The sequence below is a fragment of the Nannospalax galili genome, unplaced genomic scaffold (assembly GCF_000622305.1).
Source record: "Nannospalax galili isolate Female #2095 unplaced genomic scaffold, S.galili_v1.0 scaffold11, whole genome shotgun sequence".
Classification (NCBI taxonomy): Eukaryota; Metazoa; Chordata; class Mammalia; order Rodentia; family Spalacidae; genus Nannospalax; species Nannospalax galili.
This window is the reverse complement of record NW_008330735.1, coordinates 5,914,976-5,938,017: the sequence shown is the minus strand read 5'-3', so window position 1 is coordinate 5,938,017 and position 23,042 is coordinate 5,914,976. Positions and strand designations below refer to the sequence as shown.

The window sequence follows — 23,042 nt, the reverse complement described above, 5'->3', positions numbered from 1 at the left end:
TATCTATCTATTTATCTATCTATCATCTATCTATCTATCTATCTATCTATCTATCTATCTATCTATCTATCTATCATCTATCTATCAATCATCTATCTACCTATCTATCTATCTATCTAGCCTTTGTAGTTGCCACTCTAAGTATAACACGTCTTCTATTGCTTGTCTGTCCACTCCCACTCCACTAGAAAGTGCACTTTTATTGACAGGGATATGTTTGTTCATTGATATATCCTAAGAACTCGGGAAAATAGCAGATAGTAATTAGGTGCTATAAATATATGTTCAATAAGTCAGTGAATGTATTTTTTTTTGAGACAGAAGCTCAACCATGTAACCCAGGCCAGGCTCAAAATTTTGACAGTCCTCCTCCTTCCCAAGCCTCCTAAATGGTGAGATTATTGTGTAAGCTACCACACTTGACTTGAATGTGTTGGTGTTGTTAAACTGGAGATAGTTAATTTTAATTAAATTTTTTTTAAAAAATCACTAAAATTTTTAATAAAAGATAAATACCATATGGTTTTGATACTAGAAGGAATTTGTAGTACTGAATTTTAATAGATTTTTTCTCCATTTTTCAAGGTTTCAAAATATTCCTTACAGAAGAAAGTGTGTGAAATGGTAAGAAAATTACATAATATTTATTTTTACCACATGAATTAGTACAGAAGATATATAGTAATATTATGAATATAAATGTCACATTTATAGTAAAAAAATCCAGAAATAGTTGAAACTGGATATTGTTATTCTGTTTAAAGTCCTGTCCTAATTTCAAATACATTATAGCTTATATCAATTTCACAAATTTATTTGCAGATTATGCAGTACTTATATATTATAAAATAAAGTATGTGATAGTAATCCTTTATTGTTTTATATTTAGCATATGGTATTTGTTATTGTCCATCAAGTATCCATTTGTTAATTTCTAACCATATGCATATAAAATTAGTATTTTATTTTAGTGGCATAACATTTTATAGGATTCTTACTTTGATAGTCTCCCTTTATAAATATATGTATAGCTGTATTTGGTTCAATAGGACTTTTTTCTGTGGTTTGGTTAAACAAATTCTCCACTATATTTACTTAAACATCCAGAAGGCTTATGCTATTTCAATCTTCATTCTTTAGAATAGACTATGGAGCAAGTAAAATTAAAATTTGAGTATATTTTATATATTGTATATAAATATAAGAAATGAAGATCACTGCTTATAACATGTAACATAAAACATTAAGTAATTTGCTTCTTGAAATTGTTTTGTGTGCTAAAAAAATAAAAGCTCATAGAAAGATTGTTAAGCTTGATTGAATAAAAGATGTGAAAATTCTGCTGCTGTTCAACTGGAAAGAATAAAGATAATATTGTCAGACTATTTTAAACTGTGATTTTAATTAAGAATCTGAAAAATGAGATTCCAGTTTGGCTGTAAGTACCATGACATTTGTACTGAAAGTCATCTTCAATGCTACAGTGGTTTTACACAAAATACAGTGAAATAGAATAATGTGCCCTTCAACCTGGGAGATAAGGCTACAAGCTAAAGATCAAAGGCAACATAAATGTATTTTAGTCCAGTTTAAAATTTCATTAAACAGATACTTACAACCTTAAAAAACATGGAAATATTTTCCAAGCTTTTTGTTAGTGTGAATTTAAAATCATTTTTATTCTAATAGTTGAAAACACTGCCACTTTTCATTAAAATAATTTTATATATTAACTATATTCAATAATTATGTCATTGTGAGGAAATATTTTTATTAGAAATTAAAAATACTATTCTTACATATATTTTCTTTCAATTATTCATTTTTATTATTCTTACATAATTCATATGACCTTTTCTTTAGTCAAAGTTAATCATATTTTATTAAAGAAATACATTATCTTTTGGGGGATGGAGAGATGGCTCAGCAGTAAAGAGCACTGACTGCTCTTGCAGAGGACCCAGGTTCAATTTCCAGCATCCACATGGCAGCTAATAACCATCCATAACTCCATTTTCAGGGGATCTGACACCCTCTTCTGACCTCCAAAGGCATTGCATGATTTGAGGGCACTTACACACATGCAGGCAATACACTCATACACATAAAAATAAATATATAAAATATATAAAAAAGAAATACATTATCTTTTATAATGTTCAGTTCTATGGGCTAGCCAAGAGACAAGATAGCCATGACAGCCAGGCAGAGTTTGTAAAGTTCCTAAAAGAAATTCTTTAAGTCTACAGCCATACCATCCTGAACATGCCTGATCCTGTCTGATCTCAAAAGCTAAGCTGGGTCTGGCATGATTAGTACTTGGATGGGAGAAATTATTTAAAAGGTAGTATTAAGAAACTTTAAAGAAGTCCATCATCTCCTGTAGGTGAACACTTAACTACTAGTAAGTTTCTATCTATAGGGAATTCAAGAAGGTGGTTATTTTATAGAGGTGCAGACATGTCACTATATAAATTAAGACATCATGAATAAAATGATTTTTTTCTGTCTACCAAACTACTCAAATTCTTACCTTGAAAAAAATGATGATTATTACCAATAAAAAGAATGTAAAAAATACATTAAAGAGAAAGTTGGAGCAGTAAATTAGCCATTACTATGATTTGGTCACTGAGGAAAATGCTGTTGTATATAGTGGTTACTATATAGCCCATATTTTGTATAATTGAAGCTATAGATGACTGTGTCATTTAACTGTAGCCTACTGTTTGCTTAATGAAGTGAAATGATCTTTAAAATTTATTATTTTTTTTGTATATCACTTTCCTTTAAGAAAAGACTTATGCAGGAGGTGGTGATGCATGCCTTTATTTTCAGGCAGAGGCAGGCAGATCTCTATGAGTTCAAGGCCAGCTGGGACTGCCTGTCTCAAAAAGACAAAAAAAAAAAAAAAGGTTTCAATATTTCAGGTTTTTATATGATTCAGAATTAACCATGTATTTTCATTCAGAATAAAATGTTTTTAAAGACTTGTTTAGAAATACTAATTTCCATTATTATGAGTATTATTTGTAACTGTAACATGCATTAGTATTGTAATTTTAGATTTTGTATGTAGTATATGCCTAATATTTGTGGTAGAGATAGGAAGGATTCCACTGGTTTTTACAAATTGAATTTTGAAATATATATTTTAAATAAATATATGTAAATTAAAAATGTATAGCAGGCCTCAAACTCACAGTCCTCTGCCTGCTTCCCCCTCCTTAGTGCTGAGATTAAAGGCATGTGCCACCACACCCAGTTTACAAATTACAGCTCTTGATTAGTTGAAGAAGTTAAAAGGTAAATTTCAAAGCTGGAATTTAAGAATATCTGGTTTATTCCAGTATTAAAAAAGATTTATTTATATTTTATGTGTATGTTTTGCCTGCATGTATGTATGTGCACCATGCACCTGCCTGATGCCTGCAGAGGCCAGAAGAGGGCATCAGACCCTTGAAACTGGAATTATAGACAGTTGTGAGTTGCCATGTGGGTGCTGGGAACCAAACCTGGGTCCTCTGCAAGAGCAGTAAATACTCTTAATTGCTGAGCCATCTCTCCTGCCCCTTATCTCAGGACTTTTATCTTTTTTCTCTAAAATGTATCTATAACTGTTTCAAAAAAATTAATTTTGTTTCCAAAAGCTTTCAAATTAGTCACTTTAAATAGGAAAAGGGAGGAGTGCACAGCTATGTCTTTTATTAGTAAATGCATCTCTAAAACTTTGTAAATATTATTATTATTATTATTATTATTGTCTTTTTGAGACAGAGTCTCCCTCTAGCCCCAGCTGTCCTGGAACTCACTATGTAGACCAGGCTGGCCTCAAACTCCCAAAGATCGGCCTGCCTCTGCCTCCCAAGTGCTGGGATTAAAGGTGTGTGCCACCACACCCGGATGTAAATATTATTTTTAAGTTATTTCTGGAGCTGGAGAGATGGCTCATTAGTTAAGGGCATTGGCTCCTCTTGCACAGAACCAAGGTTCAGTTCCTAGCACCCACATGGTGATGAACAACCATCCTTCACTTTAGGGCCAGGGGATCAAACATCCTCTTCTGGCCTCCACACACATTGTAGGACATAGGAGCACTTAAGTCAGGAGGGCTAAACACACACACACACACACACACACACAGAGAGAGAGAGAGAGAGAGAGAGAGAGAGAGAGAGAGAGAGAGAGAATAAAAGTATTTCCACTTTAAGGGTAGGTATGGTGGTGCATCCCTTAGCACTGGAGAGGCAGAGGCAGGTGCAGCTCTGTGAATTCAAGGACAGCCTGGTCTACATAGCAAGTTCCAGGCCAGCCAGGCGTATATAATGGGACCCTGTCTCAAACAGACAGACAGACCAAAGAAAGAGTTATTTCCACTTTAATTGTCCCATGGCTATAAAATAAAATTTAAAACTATACCCACATATATACATGTGGTTATGCATGCTGTGTGCTTTCATGTAAGTTTGTAAAATGAGGTACATATATTAGAAAGCAGTACAGTCCAAAATTTTCTTGTTGACTAAATCTTGTATTTGGTAATAAAATTTTGAAAAAAAGGGAATAGATTCACAGAAGTAAAAAGAACAAAAAAAATATATACTTACCGTTAATTAGTTCAATAACAATTTTTATTACTGTTATAATATAGTATGCAATATTAAAATTTTAGTAATAATAGCAATGACAATTCATTTTTAAAGATTTATTTTTAATTATTTGTATATGTGTGTCTGTGTATGTGTACATGAGTGCAGGTGCCTGAGGAGGACAGAAGGGTGGTGGATTCTTTGGAGCTGGAGTTACGGGCAGTTGTGAGCTTCCCAGTATGGGTGCTGGGAACTGAACTTGGGTCTCTGCTTTAGCAGTGTGTGCTCTTTACCACTGAGCCATCTCTCCAGCCCTCATTTGTCATTCTTTAAAATGTTCTTAGGTATCTCAGGCAGTTACTACTACTTTTTGTTGTCGTGTTTTGGAGAATTTCATTGGTGTTAATGCCAAACTTGACAACTGACTTCTTCATGTTATTATCAGAATAAAACCAGGACAGTCATGTAGGCTCAAATTTGCATATATGATAGAGAGCTGTGCCGCTCAAGCAGTTTGGAAGTCTTAATAGTATTTATCATGGTCATTGAAAGGTGTCATATAAACAAATTGTGTCATATAAACAAATGAAACTGAATTTTCATTGAATTCAACTCTGGTTTCCTTGGGAGACCCTGCTGCTAAGGTTATAGTCCTCCATGTCCGGATAGCTCTAAGGGGCTTGGCGCTATATGGAAGGACTCCCTTCCTCAGCAGGGACATCCTGCTCTCTGCCTGACTTACCTGGAAAGTGCCGCCAAGCATGGATGCCTGACCTTATTTGGAACATGACCTTTGGCATAGTTACCTGCAATAAAACTACCCCCAGGTTTTTTCTATATGATGATTAGGCATTGCCCTATAGACATAGGATCCCCCTACCACATGTAAATAAAGCATACTATGAGCACCTATCAGCTGAAGCTTTGGCTGCTGCCTCCACACTATATTTTCCCTGACCCCCACTGAATAAACAGAGCTGTATCACTGAATATGACTCCCCGGAAAGTCTTTTCTGTCATGCTCACTGGCTGTCCTGACCCCGTTTATAGCTTCTGCTCCCTTTGTCCTTGTGGATCGGTAGCCAATGGCCCTCGAGGGGTGGGAGAGACCCACATGGTTTCAAGTAAAAAAAACTTTGAAATAGAATATGTATTGAGCTCTATGAATAGGGAATGCCTATCAAATCTCTTTGCTGTACTTTTTTTTTACATATTTATTTAATGTGTATGAGTGTTATGCTTGCATGTAGGTAAGTGCACCTGTGTTGTGCAATACCTATGGAGGCCAGAAGAGGGTGTTGGATCCCCTGGAACTGGAGTTACAGACAGTTGTTATCCACCATGTGGGTGCTGGGATTCGAACTGGAGTCTTCTGCAAGAGCAGCCAGTGCTCTTAACTGCTGAGCCATCAGCAGCCAGTTTGCTGCACTTTTCACCAGTAGGTTTATTAACTTTTGTAGGTGTTGACTGCCTGCTTCCTACTGTTTAGCTGAAAAGTTAAGCAGGTTGTTATGGGATTATATAATAACATATGATAGTTTTCTCTTAAAGTCTACATAAATGTGGGTTTAAATGGAAAAGTACCTTAACTTGGAAACATTCCATTAGAATTCAGATTTCAATGAAATTGTATTAGGTTTTTATATATCTGCTAGGAATTGTTATAATTCTCTTAAGTGAAGAGTTAATGAGAAAATAAATATGCTTCATTATTTCTAATTTTTCAGTAATTGATAATACTAACTACTCAAGTAGATATAAGATCTACAGGAATAAATACATTTGTGAACTTGTTTGAAGTTGTAACACAATCAAATGAACAAGTAGATATTTTGAAAAGCCTATAGAATCATGTGAGAAACATTCAATTGACCTATCATAATAATTACCAACTAATTATCATGAAAAAATAACATAAGTAGTTAAGACTATCAGGGTGGCCAACTGTGGTGGTACATACCTGTAATTCCAGTACTTGGGAGGCAGAGACAGGCAGATCTCTATAAATTCAAGACTAGCCAGATCTATATAGGTCTTAAAAAGAAAAATAAACAAACAAAAAACTAAAGAACAACAACAACAACAACAAAAAACTAAAGATATCCTACCATCAGACTTGCCAAGGTAATATAATTAGGTTCAGCTTAAATTGTAGTGCATGTTCTATGTTAATATTTGAGAAAGCTGTTCTTGTCCTGAAGGAATAACAGCTATCATTATATTGTAATTATCATGTGATGAGCCCTGTTCTGTACTTTATATAAATTCATTTTTATCCTCACAGTAACTCTAAGAAGGTAGCACTGTTAAAATCTCCATCCTAAAAGCTTGGTGGATGATTTGCTCAAGACCACATTGACTAAGTCATAGTGACAGACCAGCTTTTGACTGTTGTTCCACAATGCCTATATTTTGGTCTTAAGTCGTAAAGTGATTTTTGCACAAATGAAAATTTAGTGGATACATTCACAGTTAAATCCTGGAGAGGAAAATAGGTTAAGAAATGAACAGGGACCAAAGTGGTTCCAGAGTTATGAAGCAAACACAGGAATCCACAACAGAGGTCTCATCTCAGTTTGGGTAGGATGCCACTGAACTTGTTTACTTTTATCTTTTTGCTTAATCTTAAAATTCCAGGAAGAAATAATTAGTGTGCTCTTCTCTTGACTAGGGAAGAGCAGGACGTCTGAATGTTAGTCCTATGAAATCGTAATGAGGAAAAATTATTTCAGTAAAGTAAATTATGGTATTAATAAGTGGATGCTGGTCAGGTGAAACCTAACAAATTCCCACTTTTTGAACAGTATAGGACAACAGTTTATTCAAAAAATAATTACTGAGTGTGAGTTGATTGGCCTGTACTCTCTTTTGTCCTTAGTATTGCTCATGATAGAAACTAAAGCAATAAAAAAAATTGTGAAGGCAATTAATGATTCTGCCAAAGTCAAGATAAAAGACCTTTTTTTTTTTTTTTTTTTTTTTTTACAAAAAATCCCCATGACATTCTTCACAGAATTGGAAAAAAACCATCTGAAGATTCATATGGAAACACAAAAGACCCCGGATAGCCAAAGCAACCCTGAGCACTAAGAGCAATGCTGGGGGGATTACTATACCAGATTTTAAACTGTATTACAGAGCTATAGTCATAAAAACATGGTACTGGCACAAAAATAGACCCGTAGATCAATAGTACAAAATTGAAAACCCAAATATGAGTACATGAAGTTTCAGCCACCTGATATTTGACAAAGGGGCCAAGAACATTCACTGGAGGAAAAGACAGCATGTTCAGCAAATGGTGCTGGCAAAACTGGATCTCCACCTGTAGAAGAATGAAACTAAACCCCTATCTTTCACCTTGTGCAAAAGTCAATTCCAAATGGATCAGAGACCTCAATGTGGAGCCTGAAACTCTGAAACTGTTAGAAGAAAACATTGGCAATAACCTACAAGATATAAGTATAGGAAAGGATTTTCTAAACCGGACATCAATTCCTCGGGAAACAAGGTCAAGAATCAACAAAGGGGACCTCATTAAACTAAAAAGCTTCTGTATATCAAGGAAAGAAACCAAGGAAGTAAAGAGAAAACCCACAGAATGGGAGAAAATCCTCACTAGCAACACATCCGACAAAGGGCTAAGAAGCGTCTTAAAAGGTGTTCAACATCATTAGTAATTAGGGAAATGCAAATTAAAACCACTTTAAGATTTCATCTTACCCCAGTCAGACTGACTAAGTTCAAAAGAACAAATGATACCAAATGTTGGAGAGGATGTGGGGAAAGGGGAACACTCATCCACTCCTGGTGGGATTGAAAACTTGTTCAACCCCTATGAAAAGCAGTGTGAAGAACTCTTCAAAAACTAAAAATGAACCTACTATTTGACCCAGTTATACCACTCCTTGGCGTATACCCCAAAAACTCATCCTATTGCAGAGACACTTGTACATCCATGATTGTTGCTGCTCTTTTCACAATAGCTAAGAGATGGAAGCAACCTTATTGTCCCTCAACTGATGAATGGATAATGAAAATGTGGTTCATTTATACGATGGAGTTTGATTCAGCAGTAAAGAAAGATGAAATCACGAAATTTTCAGGTAAATGGATGGAACTAGAAACTGTTATATTAAGTGAAGTAACACAGACTCAGAAAAAAAAAAAAAACCAAAAAACAAAAAAAAAGAAGTATGTTCTTCCTCCTATGTGGATTCCAGCACCAAATCCTTATAAGTGAGTATGTATCCAAACATAACTACAGGAACCAGGACAATGAAAAGGAACCAGGGAGGTAAAGAAAAAGAAAGAATCTGAAAGAGAAGAACAGTAGGAAACAGGCATTAATAAGGGAGATATGGATAAAAATGGGTTTATTTTAAGGAGGGGGGAAGGGAAGGCTATACAAGAAACCTTGGGGTTAAAGGGAAAGAAGGAGCTCAAGACAGGTGGGACCATAGGAGAAGAGTATAATTAAGGGAGAAATGGGAAAAATGGGGGTGCTTTAAATGGGGGAGCCATGGTGGAAGGGTTAGACAATGTGAGAGAGAAATAATGCCTACCTATTTAAAAAAAACCCAGAGGGAACCATATTAATCAAACAACCTACTGACAAATTATACATACAACTAGCTCAAAGAATATATGTCTAGGCAAAGTTTATCCGAGAACATTTGGTCTTTGCTTAAGCTTTATCTACATGGCACATGGTAAAAGTACCAGACTGGTGGAACTAAGCTTGGATGTTTAACAGCCATACTTTGAAGCCTATACTAATTTGATCAGAGGGACATAAAGGACAGTTTTTGCTCCTTTCCCTCCTAGGTCGACTAAGTTCCAGGGGACTATGAGCATCTCTCAAAATGTCCTATAACTGTGGTGAGTCACCTGTCCTCTTGAACAAGGAGGCCATGGAGACCCCACCAAATGGACTTGAACCAGTGTCCAGTCTACAAGGAGGAGGGTCAACACAGAGGAAGCATTTCCTCCATGCTTCCAAGTGAATCCAGCCATGGTTAAACAGGATCTTTGACTTATCTTCATGTAGGTGGAACTGATAAAAAAAGGAGCCAGGGACTCCTCCCAAGCCCATGTGACCCCTGAGGAACAGGGGTCCTCAAACAACCTTAAGATTAAAATAAATTGGTTTATCTGGGTCAACTGTGTGGTCTTAAACACCCAAAAGGAAAGTATAACCAAAAATTAAAGGGATCAATATAATTTTTTTGAGTCCATGTGTATAGCTAAAGGCTATATAACAAGCAACAATGCCAGACAGGAGATACCTTCCTTTGAGTTGTTGGCTAGGGTGGCCCAAGAGACTCCCAGACAGTAACCCAGCATAGAATTGGGAAAATGAACAGTAGAGCCCAATCTTATCTAAAGGAATATTGGCAACTGATAGCTACTAGATGAGGAAGAGCTGCTGTTCCTAAAACAAGGAACTCTAGATAGGCTGACTAGATTCAGTGGATGGACAGCACTCGGGAACGGCTGGGGGTGCCAACAACACAGTGGACAGTAACAGGAATTACAGAGTATATGGGCTCCAGTGGGGGTGGAGGAACGTATGGGAGGGTGCCATTTTGGATGTGGGTATATAGATGAATGAGATTGTTTGGGATGTTCTGTATGAAAAATGAGTTATATTTGAGGAAGAAGCATAAAAATTTGCTTCATGTTAATTAGTAGAGGTAAAAACCATTACTATTGAAATCTACCTGATGACTATATCCATGCTCAGGTGCCAAGGATCTCAGAAAGTAACTGACTGTGACTAGTAATAATCAGATACATAGTGGTTAGAGATGCAAGTGCAAACATCTAAGTATTAGTAGCATTAAAAATGAATTTTTCTGTATGAAACAGTCTATTTTAAAATGAAAAATGGAGATCTTTTTTAAAGGTTAAAACCTCATTCAATTTTATGTCTTATAGGATTTATACTGAGTTCAATATTGTATAACTGTATTAATTCAACTGTGAACCTAAAAATTACAGCCAATTTTGAAATAGATGCAGCTTTGCTCTGGAAATTGTTACTGAATATGTTAATGCTGTAATGAAATGCTTATTCTAATCATGTGGTTATTAAATAAATATTTTTTAAGTGCTATTGGCCAGCCATGGCAATGCTTGCCTTTAATTCCAGCACTTGGGAAGCACAGTAGGCAGATCTATGTTAGTTTGAGGCCAGCCTGGTCTACATAGAGTTTCAGGCTGCCAGGGTTATGTAGTGAGTCTCTGTCTCAAAAAAACAAATTATTGATTGTATGAACATGTTTCTTTTTAAAATTTAATGCTTAAAGTAGCTCTTTTTGATGAACGTATTGGAATCCCTTCTAAGTAGGATCCATTTTTTACCTGTTATAGCTCCAGTTAAATAGATTTTATACTGTATTACATTGCCTTCCTGTTACTGAGAAGTATTGTCCTTGGTCCTTGCCATTGTGTTTTTATTACTTTTTTTTTTAACCATGTGTATGTGGTAGGGGAGTGTGTGCCATGGTGCACATGTGGAAGTCAGAGGACAAGCGTCCAGAGTTGGTTCTCTCCTTCCACAATGTGGGGGTCCCAGGACTTGAACTTAACAGATATCAGGTTTGGTGGCAGGTAACTTTATGCCTCCTGAACCATTTTGCCATCCCCTGTCATTCCATTTTTTTAAAAATTATTTATTTTCAGTATATGTGTGTGTGCATGCGTATGTGTGTGTATGTACATGTGTACCATGGCACACTTGTGGAGGTCAGAGAACAACTATCAGGGGTTGGTTCTTTCCTTCCACTGTGGGTTCCAGGGATTGAACTCAGAACATCAGGCTTTTGTAGCAAGTGCTTTTTACCTGCCAAGCCATCTTGCCTGCCAGGTTCCATTTTCTAATTCTGTAAGAAGTTACCAGATTTCTTATAATTAATTTCAGAAAAAATTATTTGAATATTGCTAATGTATATACAAAGTAGGCTTCCAAATTGAAAGGACAATCAAAAAAATGAGTTAGTTATATTCTAATTATTAATATACTTTACAAAACGAATAAAGTATTTCCTAAATTACCATGACTAATATTTTAATCCTCCTCCACATTTTATCTAGTGCTAGACTTTGACTTAAGTTTTTACTAAAAAGCTTCTGATTTTGAAAACAAAAGAAGCATAATCTGAATTACTTTGGTACAGGGAAAAAAGTTTGCTTTTGTTTTACATACATGTAGAAATAGTCCTAAAATTTCTCCCTGTGTTGCATTCAGAGATGGTCAGGTGTGTTCAGGGTGGTATGACCATAAACCCCATGCTGTATTTAAAAGAGTATTTTTCCTTGTTGTTTATTTTTAGTACTCTGTTAGCAGCAGTTACATACTAGTACATATTTGCTGTATATGCATGTGTATGTTTATGTATAACTTTAAAATTGCTCTTTAAAATAGGAAAAGAAGGCCCAGTTACATCTACTAGCTAAAGAAGATTATCATAATCAATTGAATGAAATTGAGAAATACTATGTCACAATAACAAGTCAGTTTGGATTGGTGAGAGAGAATCATGCAAAATTAGAACAAAATGGTAAGTGCTATTTTATTTAAACTTATGTGGTCAGTAGGGAATATTTTAAAAAAACTTCTTTATCATGAATAAATTGAACTTACCTCATACTAGAAATACTAAATGGCAGTTTAATGAATACATTTTTTTTTTTTGTCTTTTTGAGAAGGTCTCCTTCTCCAGGGAAACTTTTTTCCCTGGACCAAAGTAATCCAGATTAAACAACCTGGAACTCACTATGTAGACCAGGCTAGTCTCGATCTCACAGAGATATACCTGCCTCTGCTTCCTGAGTGCTAGGATTAAAGATGTGCATCACTATGCCCAGCCAGTTTAATGAATATTAAGTCAGAATTACAGATTGCATTGGGACTGTTTTCTTGTGTATATTAGTCATAGTTTCTTTGAAATGTGTAACTAATATAATCTTTTCCCAATATCTTTTATGTTACAGTACAGGAAGCAATACAGTTGAACAAAAGACTTTCCACTTTAAATAATAAGCAAGAATCTGAAATACACAGTTTAAAGAAGGTATGATAGAAATATAAAAATTATCTAAAATAATTGGTTTTACAGAATATTATGGAATATTACTAGAAAACATTTGAGTAGATTTTTGGTAGATGCTAGATAAATATAAATTAATATTGGGTATAGTTTAAACAAATATAACAAATGAATTTATTTCAGTCTATTAAAATATTGACTTGTCATTAGAGACATGCATTCTTTTGGAGACATGAATATCCAGTAATAATTCACTGTATGTCAACTTCATTAGTATTGTTTGTTCATTTTTTAAATTAATTACTTAATTTTTGAGACAGGGTCTTCCTATAGCCCCAGCTGGCCTGGAACGTGCTGTATAAACCAGGCTGGCCTTGATAATCACAGAGATTTGCCTGTCTCTGCCTTTTGAGTGCTGGGATTAAAGGCAGGCATCACCATGTCCAGCTCAATCATTATTTATTAAGTGACTTCTATGTGCTAGGTAATATGTTGTGCTGAGGATACAACTATACTATGAAGAAAAAAAAAACATGGTTCTACTTTTATGAAGTTTATACTCTTTCTTAGTTTCTTGTTCTGTCGTTGGATTAAAATACCCTGACAAAAGCAACTTTAGGGGAAAAGGTCTTATTTTTGGCTCGTAATTATAGTCCAGGGCATCTTCCATCATGATAGGGAAGCCAAGGTCCAAGAAGGTTGAAACAGTTAGTCATATCAACCCATAATTAGGAGCAAAGAGCAATGACTGCTTGCTGTTGCTCAGCTTCCTTTCTCTACTTACACAATCCAGGATCCCATCCAAGGAATGGCGCCACCACAGTGGGCAAGTCTTCCCAATTCAACTAACCTAATCAATATAACCACCCTCCAGCATGCCCAGAGGTGTGCTCAGGTGATTCTAGTTCTCAGCAAATTGACAGTTGAGATTAACCTTCACAACTCTGCCCTTTTTCATCTTGACACCTAAACACATCACTTTAAATCATAACCTTCCACCCCTTGTCCTCAGAGTCTCATGTTTATCTTATAATGCTGTCACCAGAGTTCTCTCTGGGTCTCTTGCACTATCAGGCAAACCATATAACATATCTTTATGTGCATTTATTATTATCGTGAGGGGCAGAGAGGGGAGTAACTTACAAAGAAATTAGCACCCCGTGCCCAGTTCTGCGCCGCTCAGTTTCCGTGCCACGGCTCAGAGCCTGCCATATCAGGTTGCTCCTGTGCCATGCCCATAGTCACTGCTAGCTTTCACCCACGCCTCAGGGGCCAGCAGTCTCACCCCAGGTCCATAAGTGCCAGGCCATTCTGTTCTTGAGTACACCCAGCTGCTGCATGTTCCCCACGCCCGTCGTGTGTTACTGGCGGCTCACGGCTTCTGTCCCAAGATGGCTCCCAGCAGCCCCTCAGTAGTCCATTCTCCACAGCAGGCCCCATCCCTTGGAGGAGCCAGTCACTTGGGAGACACTCCACCCCTTTCCTCTGCTCTTACAGTCTTCTCATCAGTCTTCCATTAAGGTACCTGAGCCTTGGAGGGGGTGACAGATGTAGGGCGATCTCTCTTGTATCATGGCAAGATAGTGACTTCTTGGGCCTCCCCATTAGTTGTCTTTAGGCCATGGCCACTGATCTATCTCAGTGGTGTTTCTTCTACTATAAAGACAAATGGAAGGAAGTAGAGACATTTAAAAAAACATGAATGTAAATACAAATGCCTAGAAAATATCCCAGTAGGTGTACTATATTTATTGAACAGTATACTTGTGATGGCTTCCCTACTAGGGGCAATAGTCATTCTTGACACAAGGCATTGGCTTGGTCTACAGCACCAGATGTGTGTTCCACCCCTAGGAGAGGGCCTTATCTAATTAGAAATTTGTCAGTTGTACGTATATTGAGCCATTATTGAACTAGCAGGCAACACTTAGTGTGTCCATAGTGTGCAGCATGCGGGGTCCATTATGGAGTAGAATCACAGGGGACCCTTTCTTTCCCAACTATCTGCATAGTGCCTTCTGGCCCTTTGAAAGCCATCCATATATTGGCATGAAGTTTTTGGCTTATTCTCAGCTCCATCTCTTCTCCTGGGCTCACATCATGCAGGGTCTTTGGCAACATGGCCTTACTGACCTTTTTAGTATACAACTGACATTAGCGGCAATAGCCTGGATTAATCTGAGGAATTCTAGGATCGTTCTCTGACCAACAGCTCATAGGGGCACAACACACCCCTGGTACTGAAGTTTTTCTTAACAGTTGTATAGTTTTGGGAGCCTGTGTTTTTATCTTACCCAACCATAAAACTCCCAAGAATCTTACAGCTATAGCAGGCCTTTGTTTCTTCAGGTATCTTTCAAGTGGGTTTCACATCTGTAAAACATTCAAAGGTTAACATCATATATTAAATCACTCATAGACATGGTGTATTAACTGTTTTCTCCATAGATCCTTGTTAGGTACCATAGCATGGGTACGAGGCATTAATTTTGTTAGCTCTTAACCATTTTTAGTTAGCCCTTTGGAGTCATTTTGCTCTTGTGGGGTTTTACATGGGGTCTCTTTTTATTATTTTTGGTACACTTACAGGTGTTGGCTCCAGTTGCCTGACCCTGCACTGGGCTAAGGAGGCAGGGGGCTTCTCCTGTCCCCGCTGCACTTGTTGGTTCCCTGAGTCAGGCAGGCCCTGGGTCTGCCTCCTGACTGTAGCCATATCTGTCATCTTCCCATTGACCACACCAGTTTGCTGGGGGAAAGCTTGGTGGGAAAACCTGCTTCCATCCCTAGTATAGCCTTTATCAGAAGAGAAATGCATCTTATTTAATCCTTGGGAATTCTTAACCACCCGTTGTACAGTTGTTATCCTTTGAATGTCTTTTGTAAACTGTTCTTCTGGTTTTAAAACCTTCCAGAAATGCCTTAGTACCGAATTTGGTTTTCTATCAATTTTCTTCTCTGGGGATTTGGGCCACATTTGACTTCAAGTAACCCAAGTGGATCATTTCTTCTGTCTGGTCTTTTTTTTTTTTTTTTTTATCTCTTATAGGGTGTTCTGTTATTTTACAGACATGTTTTACATGCTGGTCAGAATCATTTAGATTTGTCAAAGCCTCTCTCATTTTACAAAGATCCTGTCCTGTCAAAGGACTTAGTAAAACCATTAAAGCCCCATACCATTTTCAAGGTCCCAGTTGAATTAAGCTTTCTTTCATATCTCTGGTGAACACAGTCTTATCTGGCCCAGTGAACTAGACATTATATATTGCTTTTCTCATACCTAGTTCTTTCAGTAGTGCCTGCCCCTCCTTTATAGTCCTCTAGCCCCTGCTAGTCATGTTAGTCTCCATTGGTGATGACCATGTATCTTTAATGCCTTCAACCAGCCATTCCATTAAGGACTGCTCCCCCTGCATTGGCCTAAGTTGAACAGCCTATATTGCAAGGATGGATGGGTGGTTATATAACCCAGCTGTGAAGCTTCTGAAGGACTTAGACTGAGGTCATTTGCTCCCATGTCCCATACTCTCACAAGCCACGTGACTAGGGGCTCTCTGCTTGCTTGTAAGTTTTTCCTAGTTTTAACAGTTCTAGCATGGACTGTTTCCTAGCTATAGTACAGTTAGCTTTTTTTTTTTTTTTTTCCTTTTTTTATCAATGGTTGAATCTGAGGAGCAGCTTTAGCTACTTTTATTTTTAGGTCATTTTCCCTTTTACTATTAGCTGTCTCTTCCTCTGAGTCCTTGGACCTTACACAAGTTAAAGTGTCAAGCTCTGCAACTGGGTCTGCCGGGACTTCCCTAGCCTTTTCAGCTTCCCCTGCCTGGGCCACATCTTTTGTTATGCAAAGTGGCCATGCTCCCTCTCTGGGTGCTTCGTTTGGGGGTAAAAGTTTTTCTAGCCTCTGAATAACCTTTAACAAATCTTCACATACCTGCAACATATCCCCACATTTACAGCATAGCTGTGGCCCACACTTCTGCATGGCTGGCCTCTTTTTAGTTACAGATTTTATAATCCATTGTATAACCCATATGACTATTGCTAACCCTATTAAGTGTATGGGGTTTGACTGCCTTCCCCCTCTGGGTTCTTGGCAGCTGCTCCTGGATTTGGGAATCAGAGCCCAGCTGACCTGCCACAGAGGCAGTGGGAACAACACTGCTTTCTCTGCCCCACATCCCCAAGGCTGTGGTTCATTTATCTGGGCTAGACTATGCCACTTTTGTCACCAGAGTTCTCTCTGGGTCTTTTGCACTATCAGGAAAACCATATAACATATCTTTATGTGCATTTATTATTATCTTGGTGCGGGGGAGAGGGGAGTGACTTACAAAGAAATGAGCACCCTGTGTGCCTAGCTCCATGCTGCTCAGCTCTGCGCTGCACAGCACCGCTCAGAGCCCGCCATATTAGATTGCTCCCACTCCATGCTCATAGTCACCGGCTAGCCTTCGCTCATGCCTCAGGGGCCAGCAGTCTCACCCCAGGTCCATTAGTGCCAGGCCATTCTATCCTTGAGTACGCACAGCTGCTGCCTGTTCCCCAAGCAGGTCGCCGTGTGTTACTGGTGGCTCATGGCTTCTGTCCCAAGATGGCTCCCAGCAGCCCCTCAGTAGTCCATTCTCCATGGCAGGCCCCGCCCCTTGGAGGAACCAGTCACCTGGGAGACAAAGGCAATGTACAATTTTTCAGTTTCTGATTGTTTATAGCTGATCATACCATCTGTGAAGAAAGACATAGGTCTTCTCAGTCACTGCACTTTTAATTTCCTTATCTTACTGCATTAGCTTTGACTTGTAGTTGATGTTGGAAAAACAATAATGAGAAGTTATCTTTCCCTTGCGCCTGATCACTGGTAATGTTCTAGTTTCTCAGCACTAAATATGATGAGAGTTTTGCTGTGAGTTTTCTGTAGATGTTCTTTATTAAATTTGGAGTTTCCCTCTATACTTAGCTTACTGGATCTTTAAAAATTATGAATAGGTATTTTGTTAAATGCTTTTTCTGTATGTATTGATATGATCATATGATTTTTTTAGCCTGTTGATAGATTGCTTTCATTGGTTTTTAATGCTGACCCAGGGTTGTATGACTGAAATAATGTGCTTGTTTGTTTTTGAGAGTATTACTCTATAGCCCAATCTGGCCTTAAATTTGCAGTTTTCCTGTCACAGCCTCCTGAGTGCAGATGAATGCCACCGTACTTGGCTAGAAAAAATTCTTGTTTGTTCTTCTTATGTAATTATTTTTATGCATTGCTTGGTTAAATTTACAGATATCTTGATAAGGAACCTTTTGTGTTTATGGGAGATTGTACTATAGAGTAAACCTAGGTATAATTTTGTTGTTTTGTGCTTAATGTACTTGGTGTTCTCTGAGCTTCCTGGGTTTGTGGTTTGGTAAGTAACATTAATTTCAAAAAACTATTATTGCTTCAACAGTGCTTTTCTGTTTTCTCCTTCTGCTGTTTCCATTATGTATTTGTTGCATCATTTGTAGTTGTCCATAGTTCTTTAATGTTCTGTTCTTTTTGTTTTTTCATTTTTTTTTTTTTTGTCTCAGTTTGGGGAGTTTCTCTTTTCATAGTCTCCAGCTCACAGATATTTCCTCAGCATGTCCAGGCTAGCCCATAAGAAGCATTCTTCATGGGTGTTCTTGATCTCTTTCAGACTCTTTCTTAGGATCTTCATATTATCTGTCCTTTCATGTTATCCACCTTTTCATTAAAATATTTACCCTACTAATTAGAGTTTTTAAAATATTCCTTGTCTGATAACTCCAGCATTTCTGCCATCTTTGACTCTTGTTCTTGTGTTTGTGCAATCCTTTCACATTTGGTTCTTTACCTTTTAGTATACATTATGGTTTTTGTTTAAAGGTAGATATGGTGTACTGTAACTGTGGGGAGTAGGCCTTTAGTAATCTAGTGGTAGAATGTTGGGGGAGGGAAGCATTATGTAGTCTTCATATTAGACTTAATCTTTTAGTAAACCTGTGCTACTGTTCTGTGAACTTCACCAGTTTCTCCAACTTTTTCCTCCTCCTTAGGTGGGACAGGATGGCTGGAGTGGGCTTAAGTTTGGTATTTCCACTTCTCTCAGGTAGATTAGGCCTGATATAAACCATAGAAGGTTAGACTTTTATAAGATAGTTTCCCCAGAAGGAAGGCCTTGTTAAGAAGAAGAGAATGCTGTGACATATTTCAAAATGGTTCCTTTGCCTCTGCCTCTGCCTCTGCACAAGCAGATTTTTCACCAGTTTTCACTGTGATTTGCTGGTTGAGCTTCTTAAGGTAAAACTAACAAAAGTCTATCCCCAACCTCCATGACTGGATGTTCCTGGGGTTATCAAGCCAGAGTTTCTACACTGAGCCTTAAGAAATTTGTTAGTTATCTTTAAGGTTTTCCTACCTTGGCATTGGTTCTTACAGAAGTTCCTGCTTCAATAAATTGAGATCTTTGTGTTTAACTGAATCTTCACTTCTGGGGTAGTAGTTTACTGGGGGTAAGTCTTACCCTCTGTGACAAATCTAAGAAGAGCTGTTGATTTTTCTGTTTGCTCAGGCTTGTACTTGTTAGGATGGAGTGGTACTGAAACTCATTACATACCTATTTAGAAACTAGAGGTCTCTATATTTAACTATAGATTTACTGAAATTAGTATTTTTTAAGGACCCAAAGATGAATAATACAAACTTTAATGCAAAATTCAAGCAATTAGGAAATTTTACTATTTTCTTGTTACTCCATTTGAAGGGCAGCAGGCCCACCAGGATAAAGATGAAAAGACCATCTAACACTACATCAGAAGGCTAAGAACAGCACTAGTCTATTTATATAAACATGAGTATTTAGGAGGAAGTTTGACAACATGTCTATTTAGCAAAAATAGTAGTAGGTTCCCTACTAGGACCCAGGACCTCTCCAACCATGGGCTTTTGACCAGGTTTATAATACTAGGCATGAGTTCCCTCCTGTGAGGATGGCTTCAAATCCAATCAGAAAGCAGTTTGTTACTCCATTATAATCATGCCACTGTTGCTCCAGTAGATGCATCTTGCCTACTAGATTATTATTGTAGCTCACATGGTTCATAGGGTCATCTACAGCTGGTAGTTTATGCATTGATGGTTTCTATCACTCTAGAAAGCATTACTGTCAACTAGCTTTTTCATATTTGTGACCAAGTATCTGAATAAACAATAAGAGGGAGAAGGATTTATTTTGGCACACAGTTTCCAAGGTTCTAACATGTAGTCCTTGGCTTCCTTGCTTTTGAGCCCTAGTGAGAAAACAACCTTGCAGAGAGCATGTGGCAAAGTAGAACAGCCTACCTTATGTCATGGACTGGGCCTGGGATAAGACAGAGCCCCCAAAGCCATACCCCAGTGACTTAGTTCCTCTAACTAGACCCCACCTCCTGGAGTTTCTGAAACTTTCAAAAATAGTGCCACCAGCTGGGGACCAAGCCTCAAGTGAGCCTGTGGAGGTCACTTCATATTGAAACCCTTAAAGTGTCTGTGTTTCCATATTATTCTGGAAGATAATGTAGGAAGAAGTAGAGATAATTTTTTACCTTTGAGACTTTAAATAACTACAAAACTGAGAAGTATAAATTTTAACAGAAAAATGTTAAAATATTTTAAAGAGGCTGGAGAGATGATTCAGTGGTCAAAAGCACTTGCTGCTCTTGCAGAGGACCCAGGTTTGGTTCCTAGTACCCATATCAGACAGCTCACAATTGCTTCTAACTGTTCAGTTCTAGGGAATCAGATGCACCCTTCTGGCCTCCATAGGTACCTGCACACATGCAGTGCACATACATACCCTCAGGCACAACAGAAAATTAAAAAAAAATCTTTAAAACAATTTAAATATTTTAGAAATTCTAGATAAACTAATTTTATATTTTATAAATTTTACATAGTTTTGATCTTTAATCTTAAGAAAGCCTTCTACTTTTTAAAAACCTTTTCAGAAGCTAATCAAGTTTAATAACATTGGTTATATCACTCACTTAAAACTTCTAATCATTAATTTTCTCAGAGATAATTTTCAGTTTTATGCTGTTCTTTGATTTTGTCCAGAACAGTTATTAGTGTGTGATAAGGTAGAATTCCTTTTTTGTGTGTGAAACAAAGTTAAACAGATCAAACTTAGTTGTTAGATAAATCTAGGTATTACAGTTCTGTATACTGAGTTCAGTATTATGGCAATCACGAGGAATTCCTGATATTATCTATGAGCAGCGTTCATAGCCTCTGCTGTTTGTCTGAGTAAATGTCAGAACTTTCAAGGAGATTGTGATATTAAACAGACTACCCTGTTCTGGAAAGGGAGGGGTGAAGAAGAAAACAGAATGGTATTTATGACTCTAGGAACTATAAGTTGTAATTTAATGAGATCAAAGCTTGTGCTCTTTATTTGCTGCACTAACAGCTTTGGGTAAAATGGTTAGAAACAGAGAGTGTACTTAAAGTTCAGGATATTTAAAAGCTTATAAAGCTTGTAAAATCAAAAGCATATTTTTTCAGTGGAAAATTATTTCATGGAGGCCTTTGATTTCAATTTATTGTGCTCTTAAGATTAGTTAATATATATGAGAAAGACATATGAAATAGTTTTAATTTTGGTCAACTTTGTATTAGTTTTCAATCCCTACTCTTTTTACCTCTGTTATTTCATAATAGTTATTTTAATGATAAATTATACATTTTAGGGTATTTTTTAAAAGATAGCTAATTCCAACAACTTCAAATATTCAGTTATTGAAAAACATAGGGTAGGACAGCAAGTTGGCTCAGCAGGTAAAGAATTGTGCTGCTAAGCCAGATTATCTGAATTCAATCCCTGGCACTCACCTGGTAGAAAGAGAAAATTGAGTCCTGAAAATTGCCTACACATGTGCTATGGAGTACCCACCCACACAAAAATAAATAAATAGATGGATAAATAGATAGATAGATAGATAAATGTAATTGGAAAAAAAGAAAATATAGGAAAAAACCAGAAGTTTGTTGCATTTTTGTAGCCTTCAGGAAGAAAAAAAAAAAACTTTAAATAACCAAATCCTCCTTTGTTTATTCAGAAAATTATAACATATAAGCATCGAAGTTTTAGCCATATACCTCTTATTAATGACACCAATTAATGTTATTGGTGTCATTGTATCTTAGGGATGAACCTTGTACACATCACTAATATAAAACAAGTCATCTGATAACTTATTGGTAGCTTGTTTGAATCCTTATTTATTTCATTCAGGTGTACTTTTCCATAGTAAGAGTTAATATTAAGAAAATGAAATTTCAGCTGGGTGAAGTGGTACACACCTTTAACCCTAGCACTCAAGAAACAGAGGCAGGAAGATCTCTGTAAGACAGAGGTCCAGGCCTGCTGGGGCTGCTATAAGGAGACCCAAGGAGGCCCTGTCTCAAAAGAAGAGAGAGAGAGAGAGAGAGAGAGAGAGAGAGAGAGAGAGAGAAGGAAATTTTAAAAAATTGCCAATTTTCTTTTTTTGAAACTTATCTTTGCATAAAAAAGAAACTTGAAACCAAGTTTTTATTTTTAGAAAGGTTATTATATAAAGATTCACATTACATTAAAGCCAGTATTATTGGTGTCTTTAAAGGAGAGAATCAGTTAAGACCAAAGAGATGACTCAGTGGTTAAGAGTTCTTTTTTAAAAATATTTTGTTATTTTCATTTTATGTGTATGCGTGTATTGCCTGCATGTAGGTGAGTACAACCCTGTTGTGCAATGCCTGCTGAGGACAAAAGAGACTGTTGGATCCCCTGGAATTGGAGTTACAGACAGTTGTTAGCTGCCATGTGGGTGCTGGAATTCAAACCTGGGTATTCTGCAAGAACAGTCAGTGTTCTTAACCTCTGCACTGTGTCTCCAGCCCAGTTAAGAGTTCTTACTGTTCTTCCAGAACACCTGAGTTTGGTTGACAGCTTCCATATCAGGTGGTTACTACTTGTAACTCCAGCAAATCGGATGCCTCTTCTGGACTCTGTGAGCATGGTACTTCACACACACACACACACACACACATAATTAAAAATAAAGGAAAAAAATAGAACCAGTTAGGCATATTTTACAACTCTTAGTGAGTTTGATTAAATAATGGGAAACAGTATAAATATTAGTTAAATGTTTTGTGAATCTGAATTGAGATTAACAGATACTACCTTCGAGTTAATTTTATATGTTTTAAAGATGTTACATTATTGAAACTAGATCTATCTTTCCATTTTTCACTATCCATAGTCATTGTAACTGGTATCTTATGTTTTTTTTTTTTAATTAGAAGACGCATTTCATTACAACAGCATTAACCTATTCAATAACAATTTCCAGAGCTAAGATGCATCTCTTTCAAAATTGGCTGTAAATT

General features: G+C 37.0%; 1 protein-coding gene across 1 annotated transcript in view; it reads left to right on the top strand.

Moving 5' to 3' along the window:
* Positions 1 to 23,042, top strand: part of Ccdc73 (coiled-coil domain containing 73) — a 180,938-nt gene that overhangs the window by 104,439 nt on the left and 53,457 nt on the right. Inside the window, exons 6-8 of the mRNA XM_008851776.3 lie at positions 586 to 624; positions 12,019 to 12,154; positions 12,588 to 12,667. Coding sequence (XP_008849998.1) covers positions 586 to 624; positions 12,019 to 12,154; positions 12,588 to 12,667 — 255 coding nt within the window. The remainder of the gene's footprint in view (positions 1 to 585; positions 625 to 12,018; positions 12,155 to 12,587; positions 12,668 to 23,042) is intronic.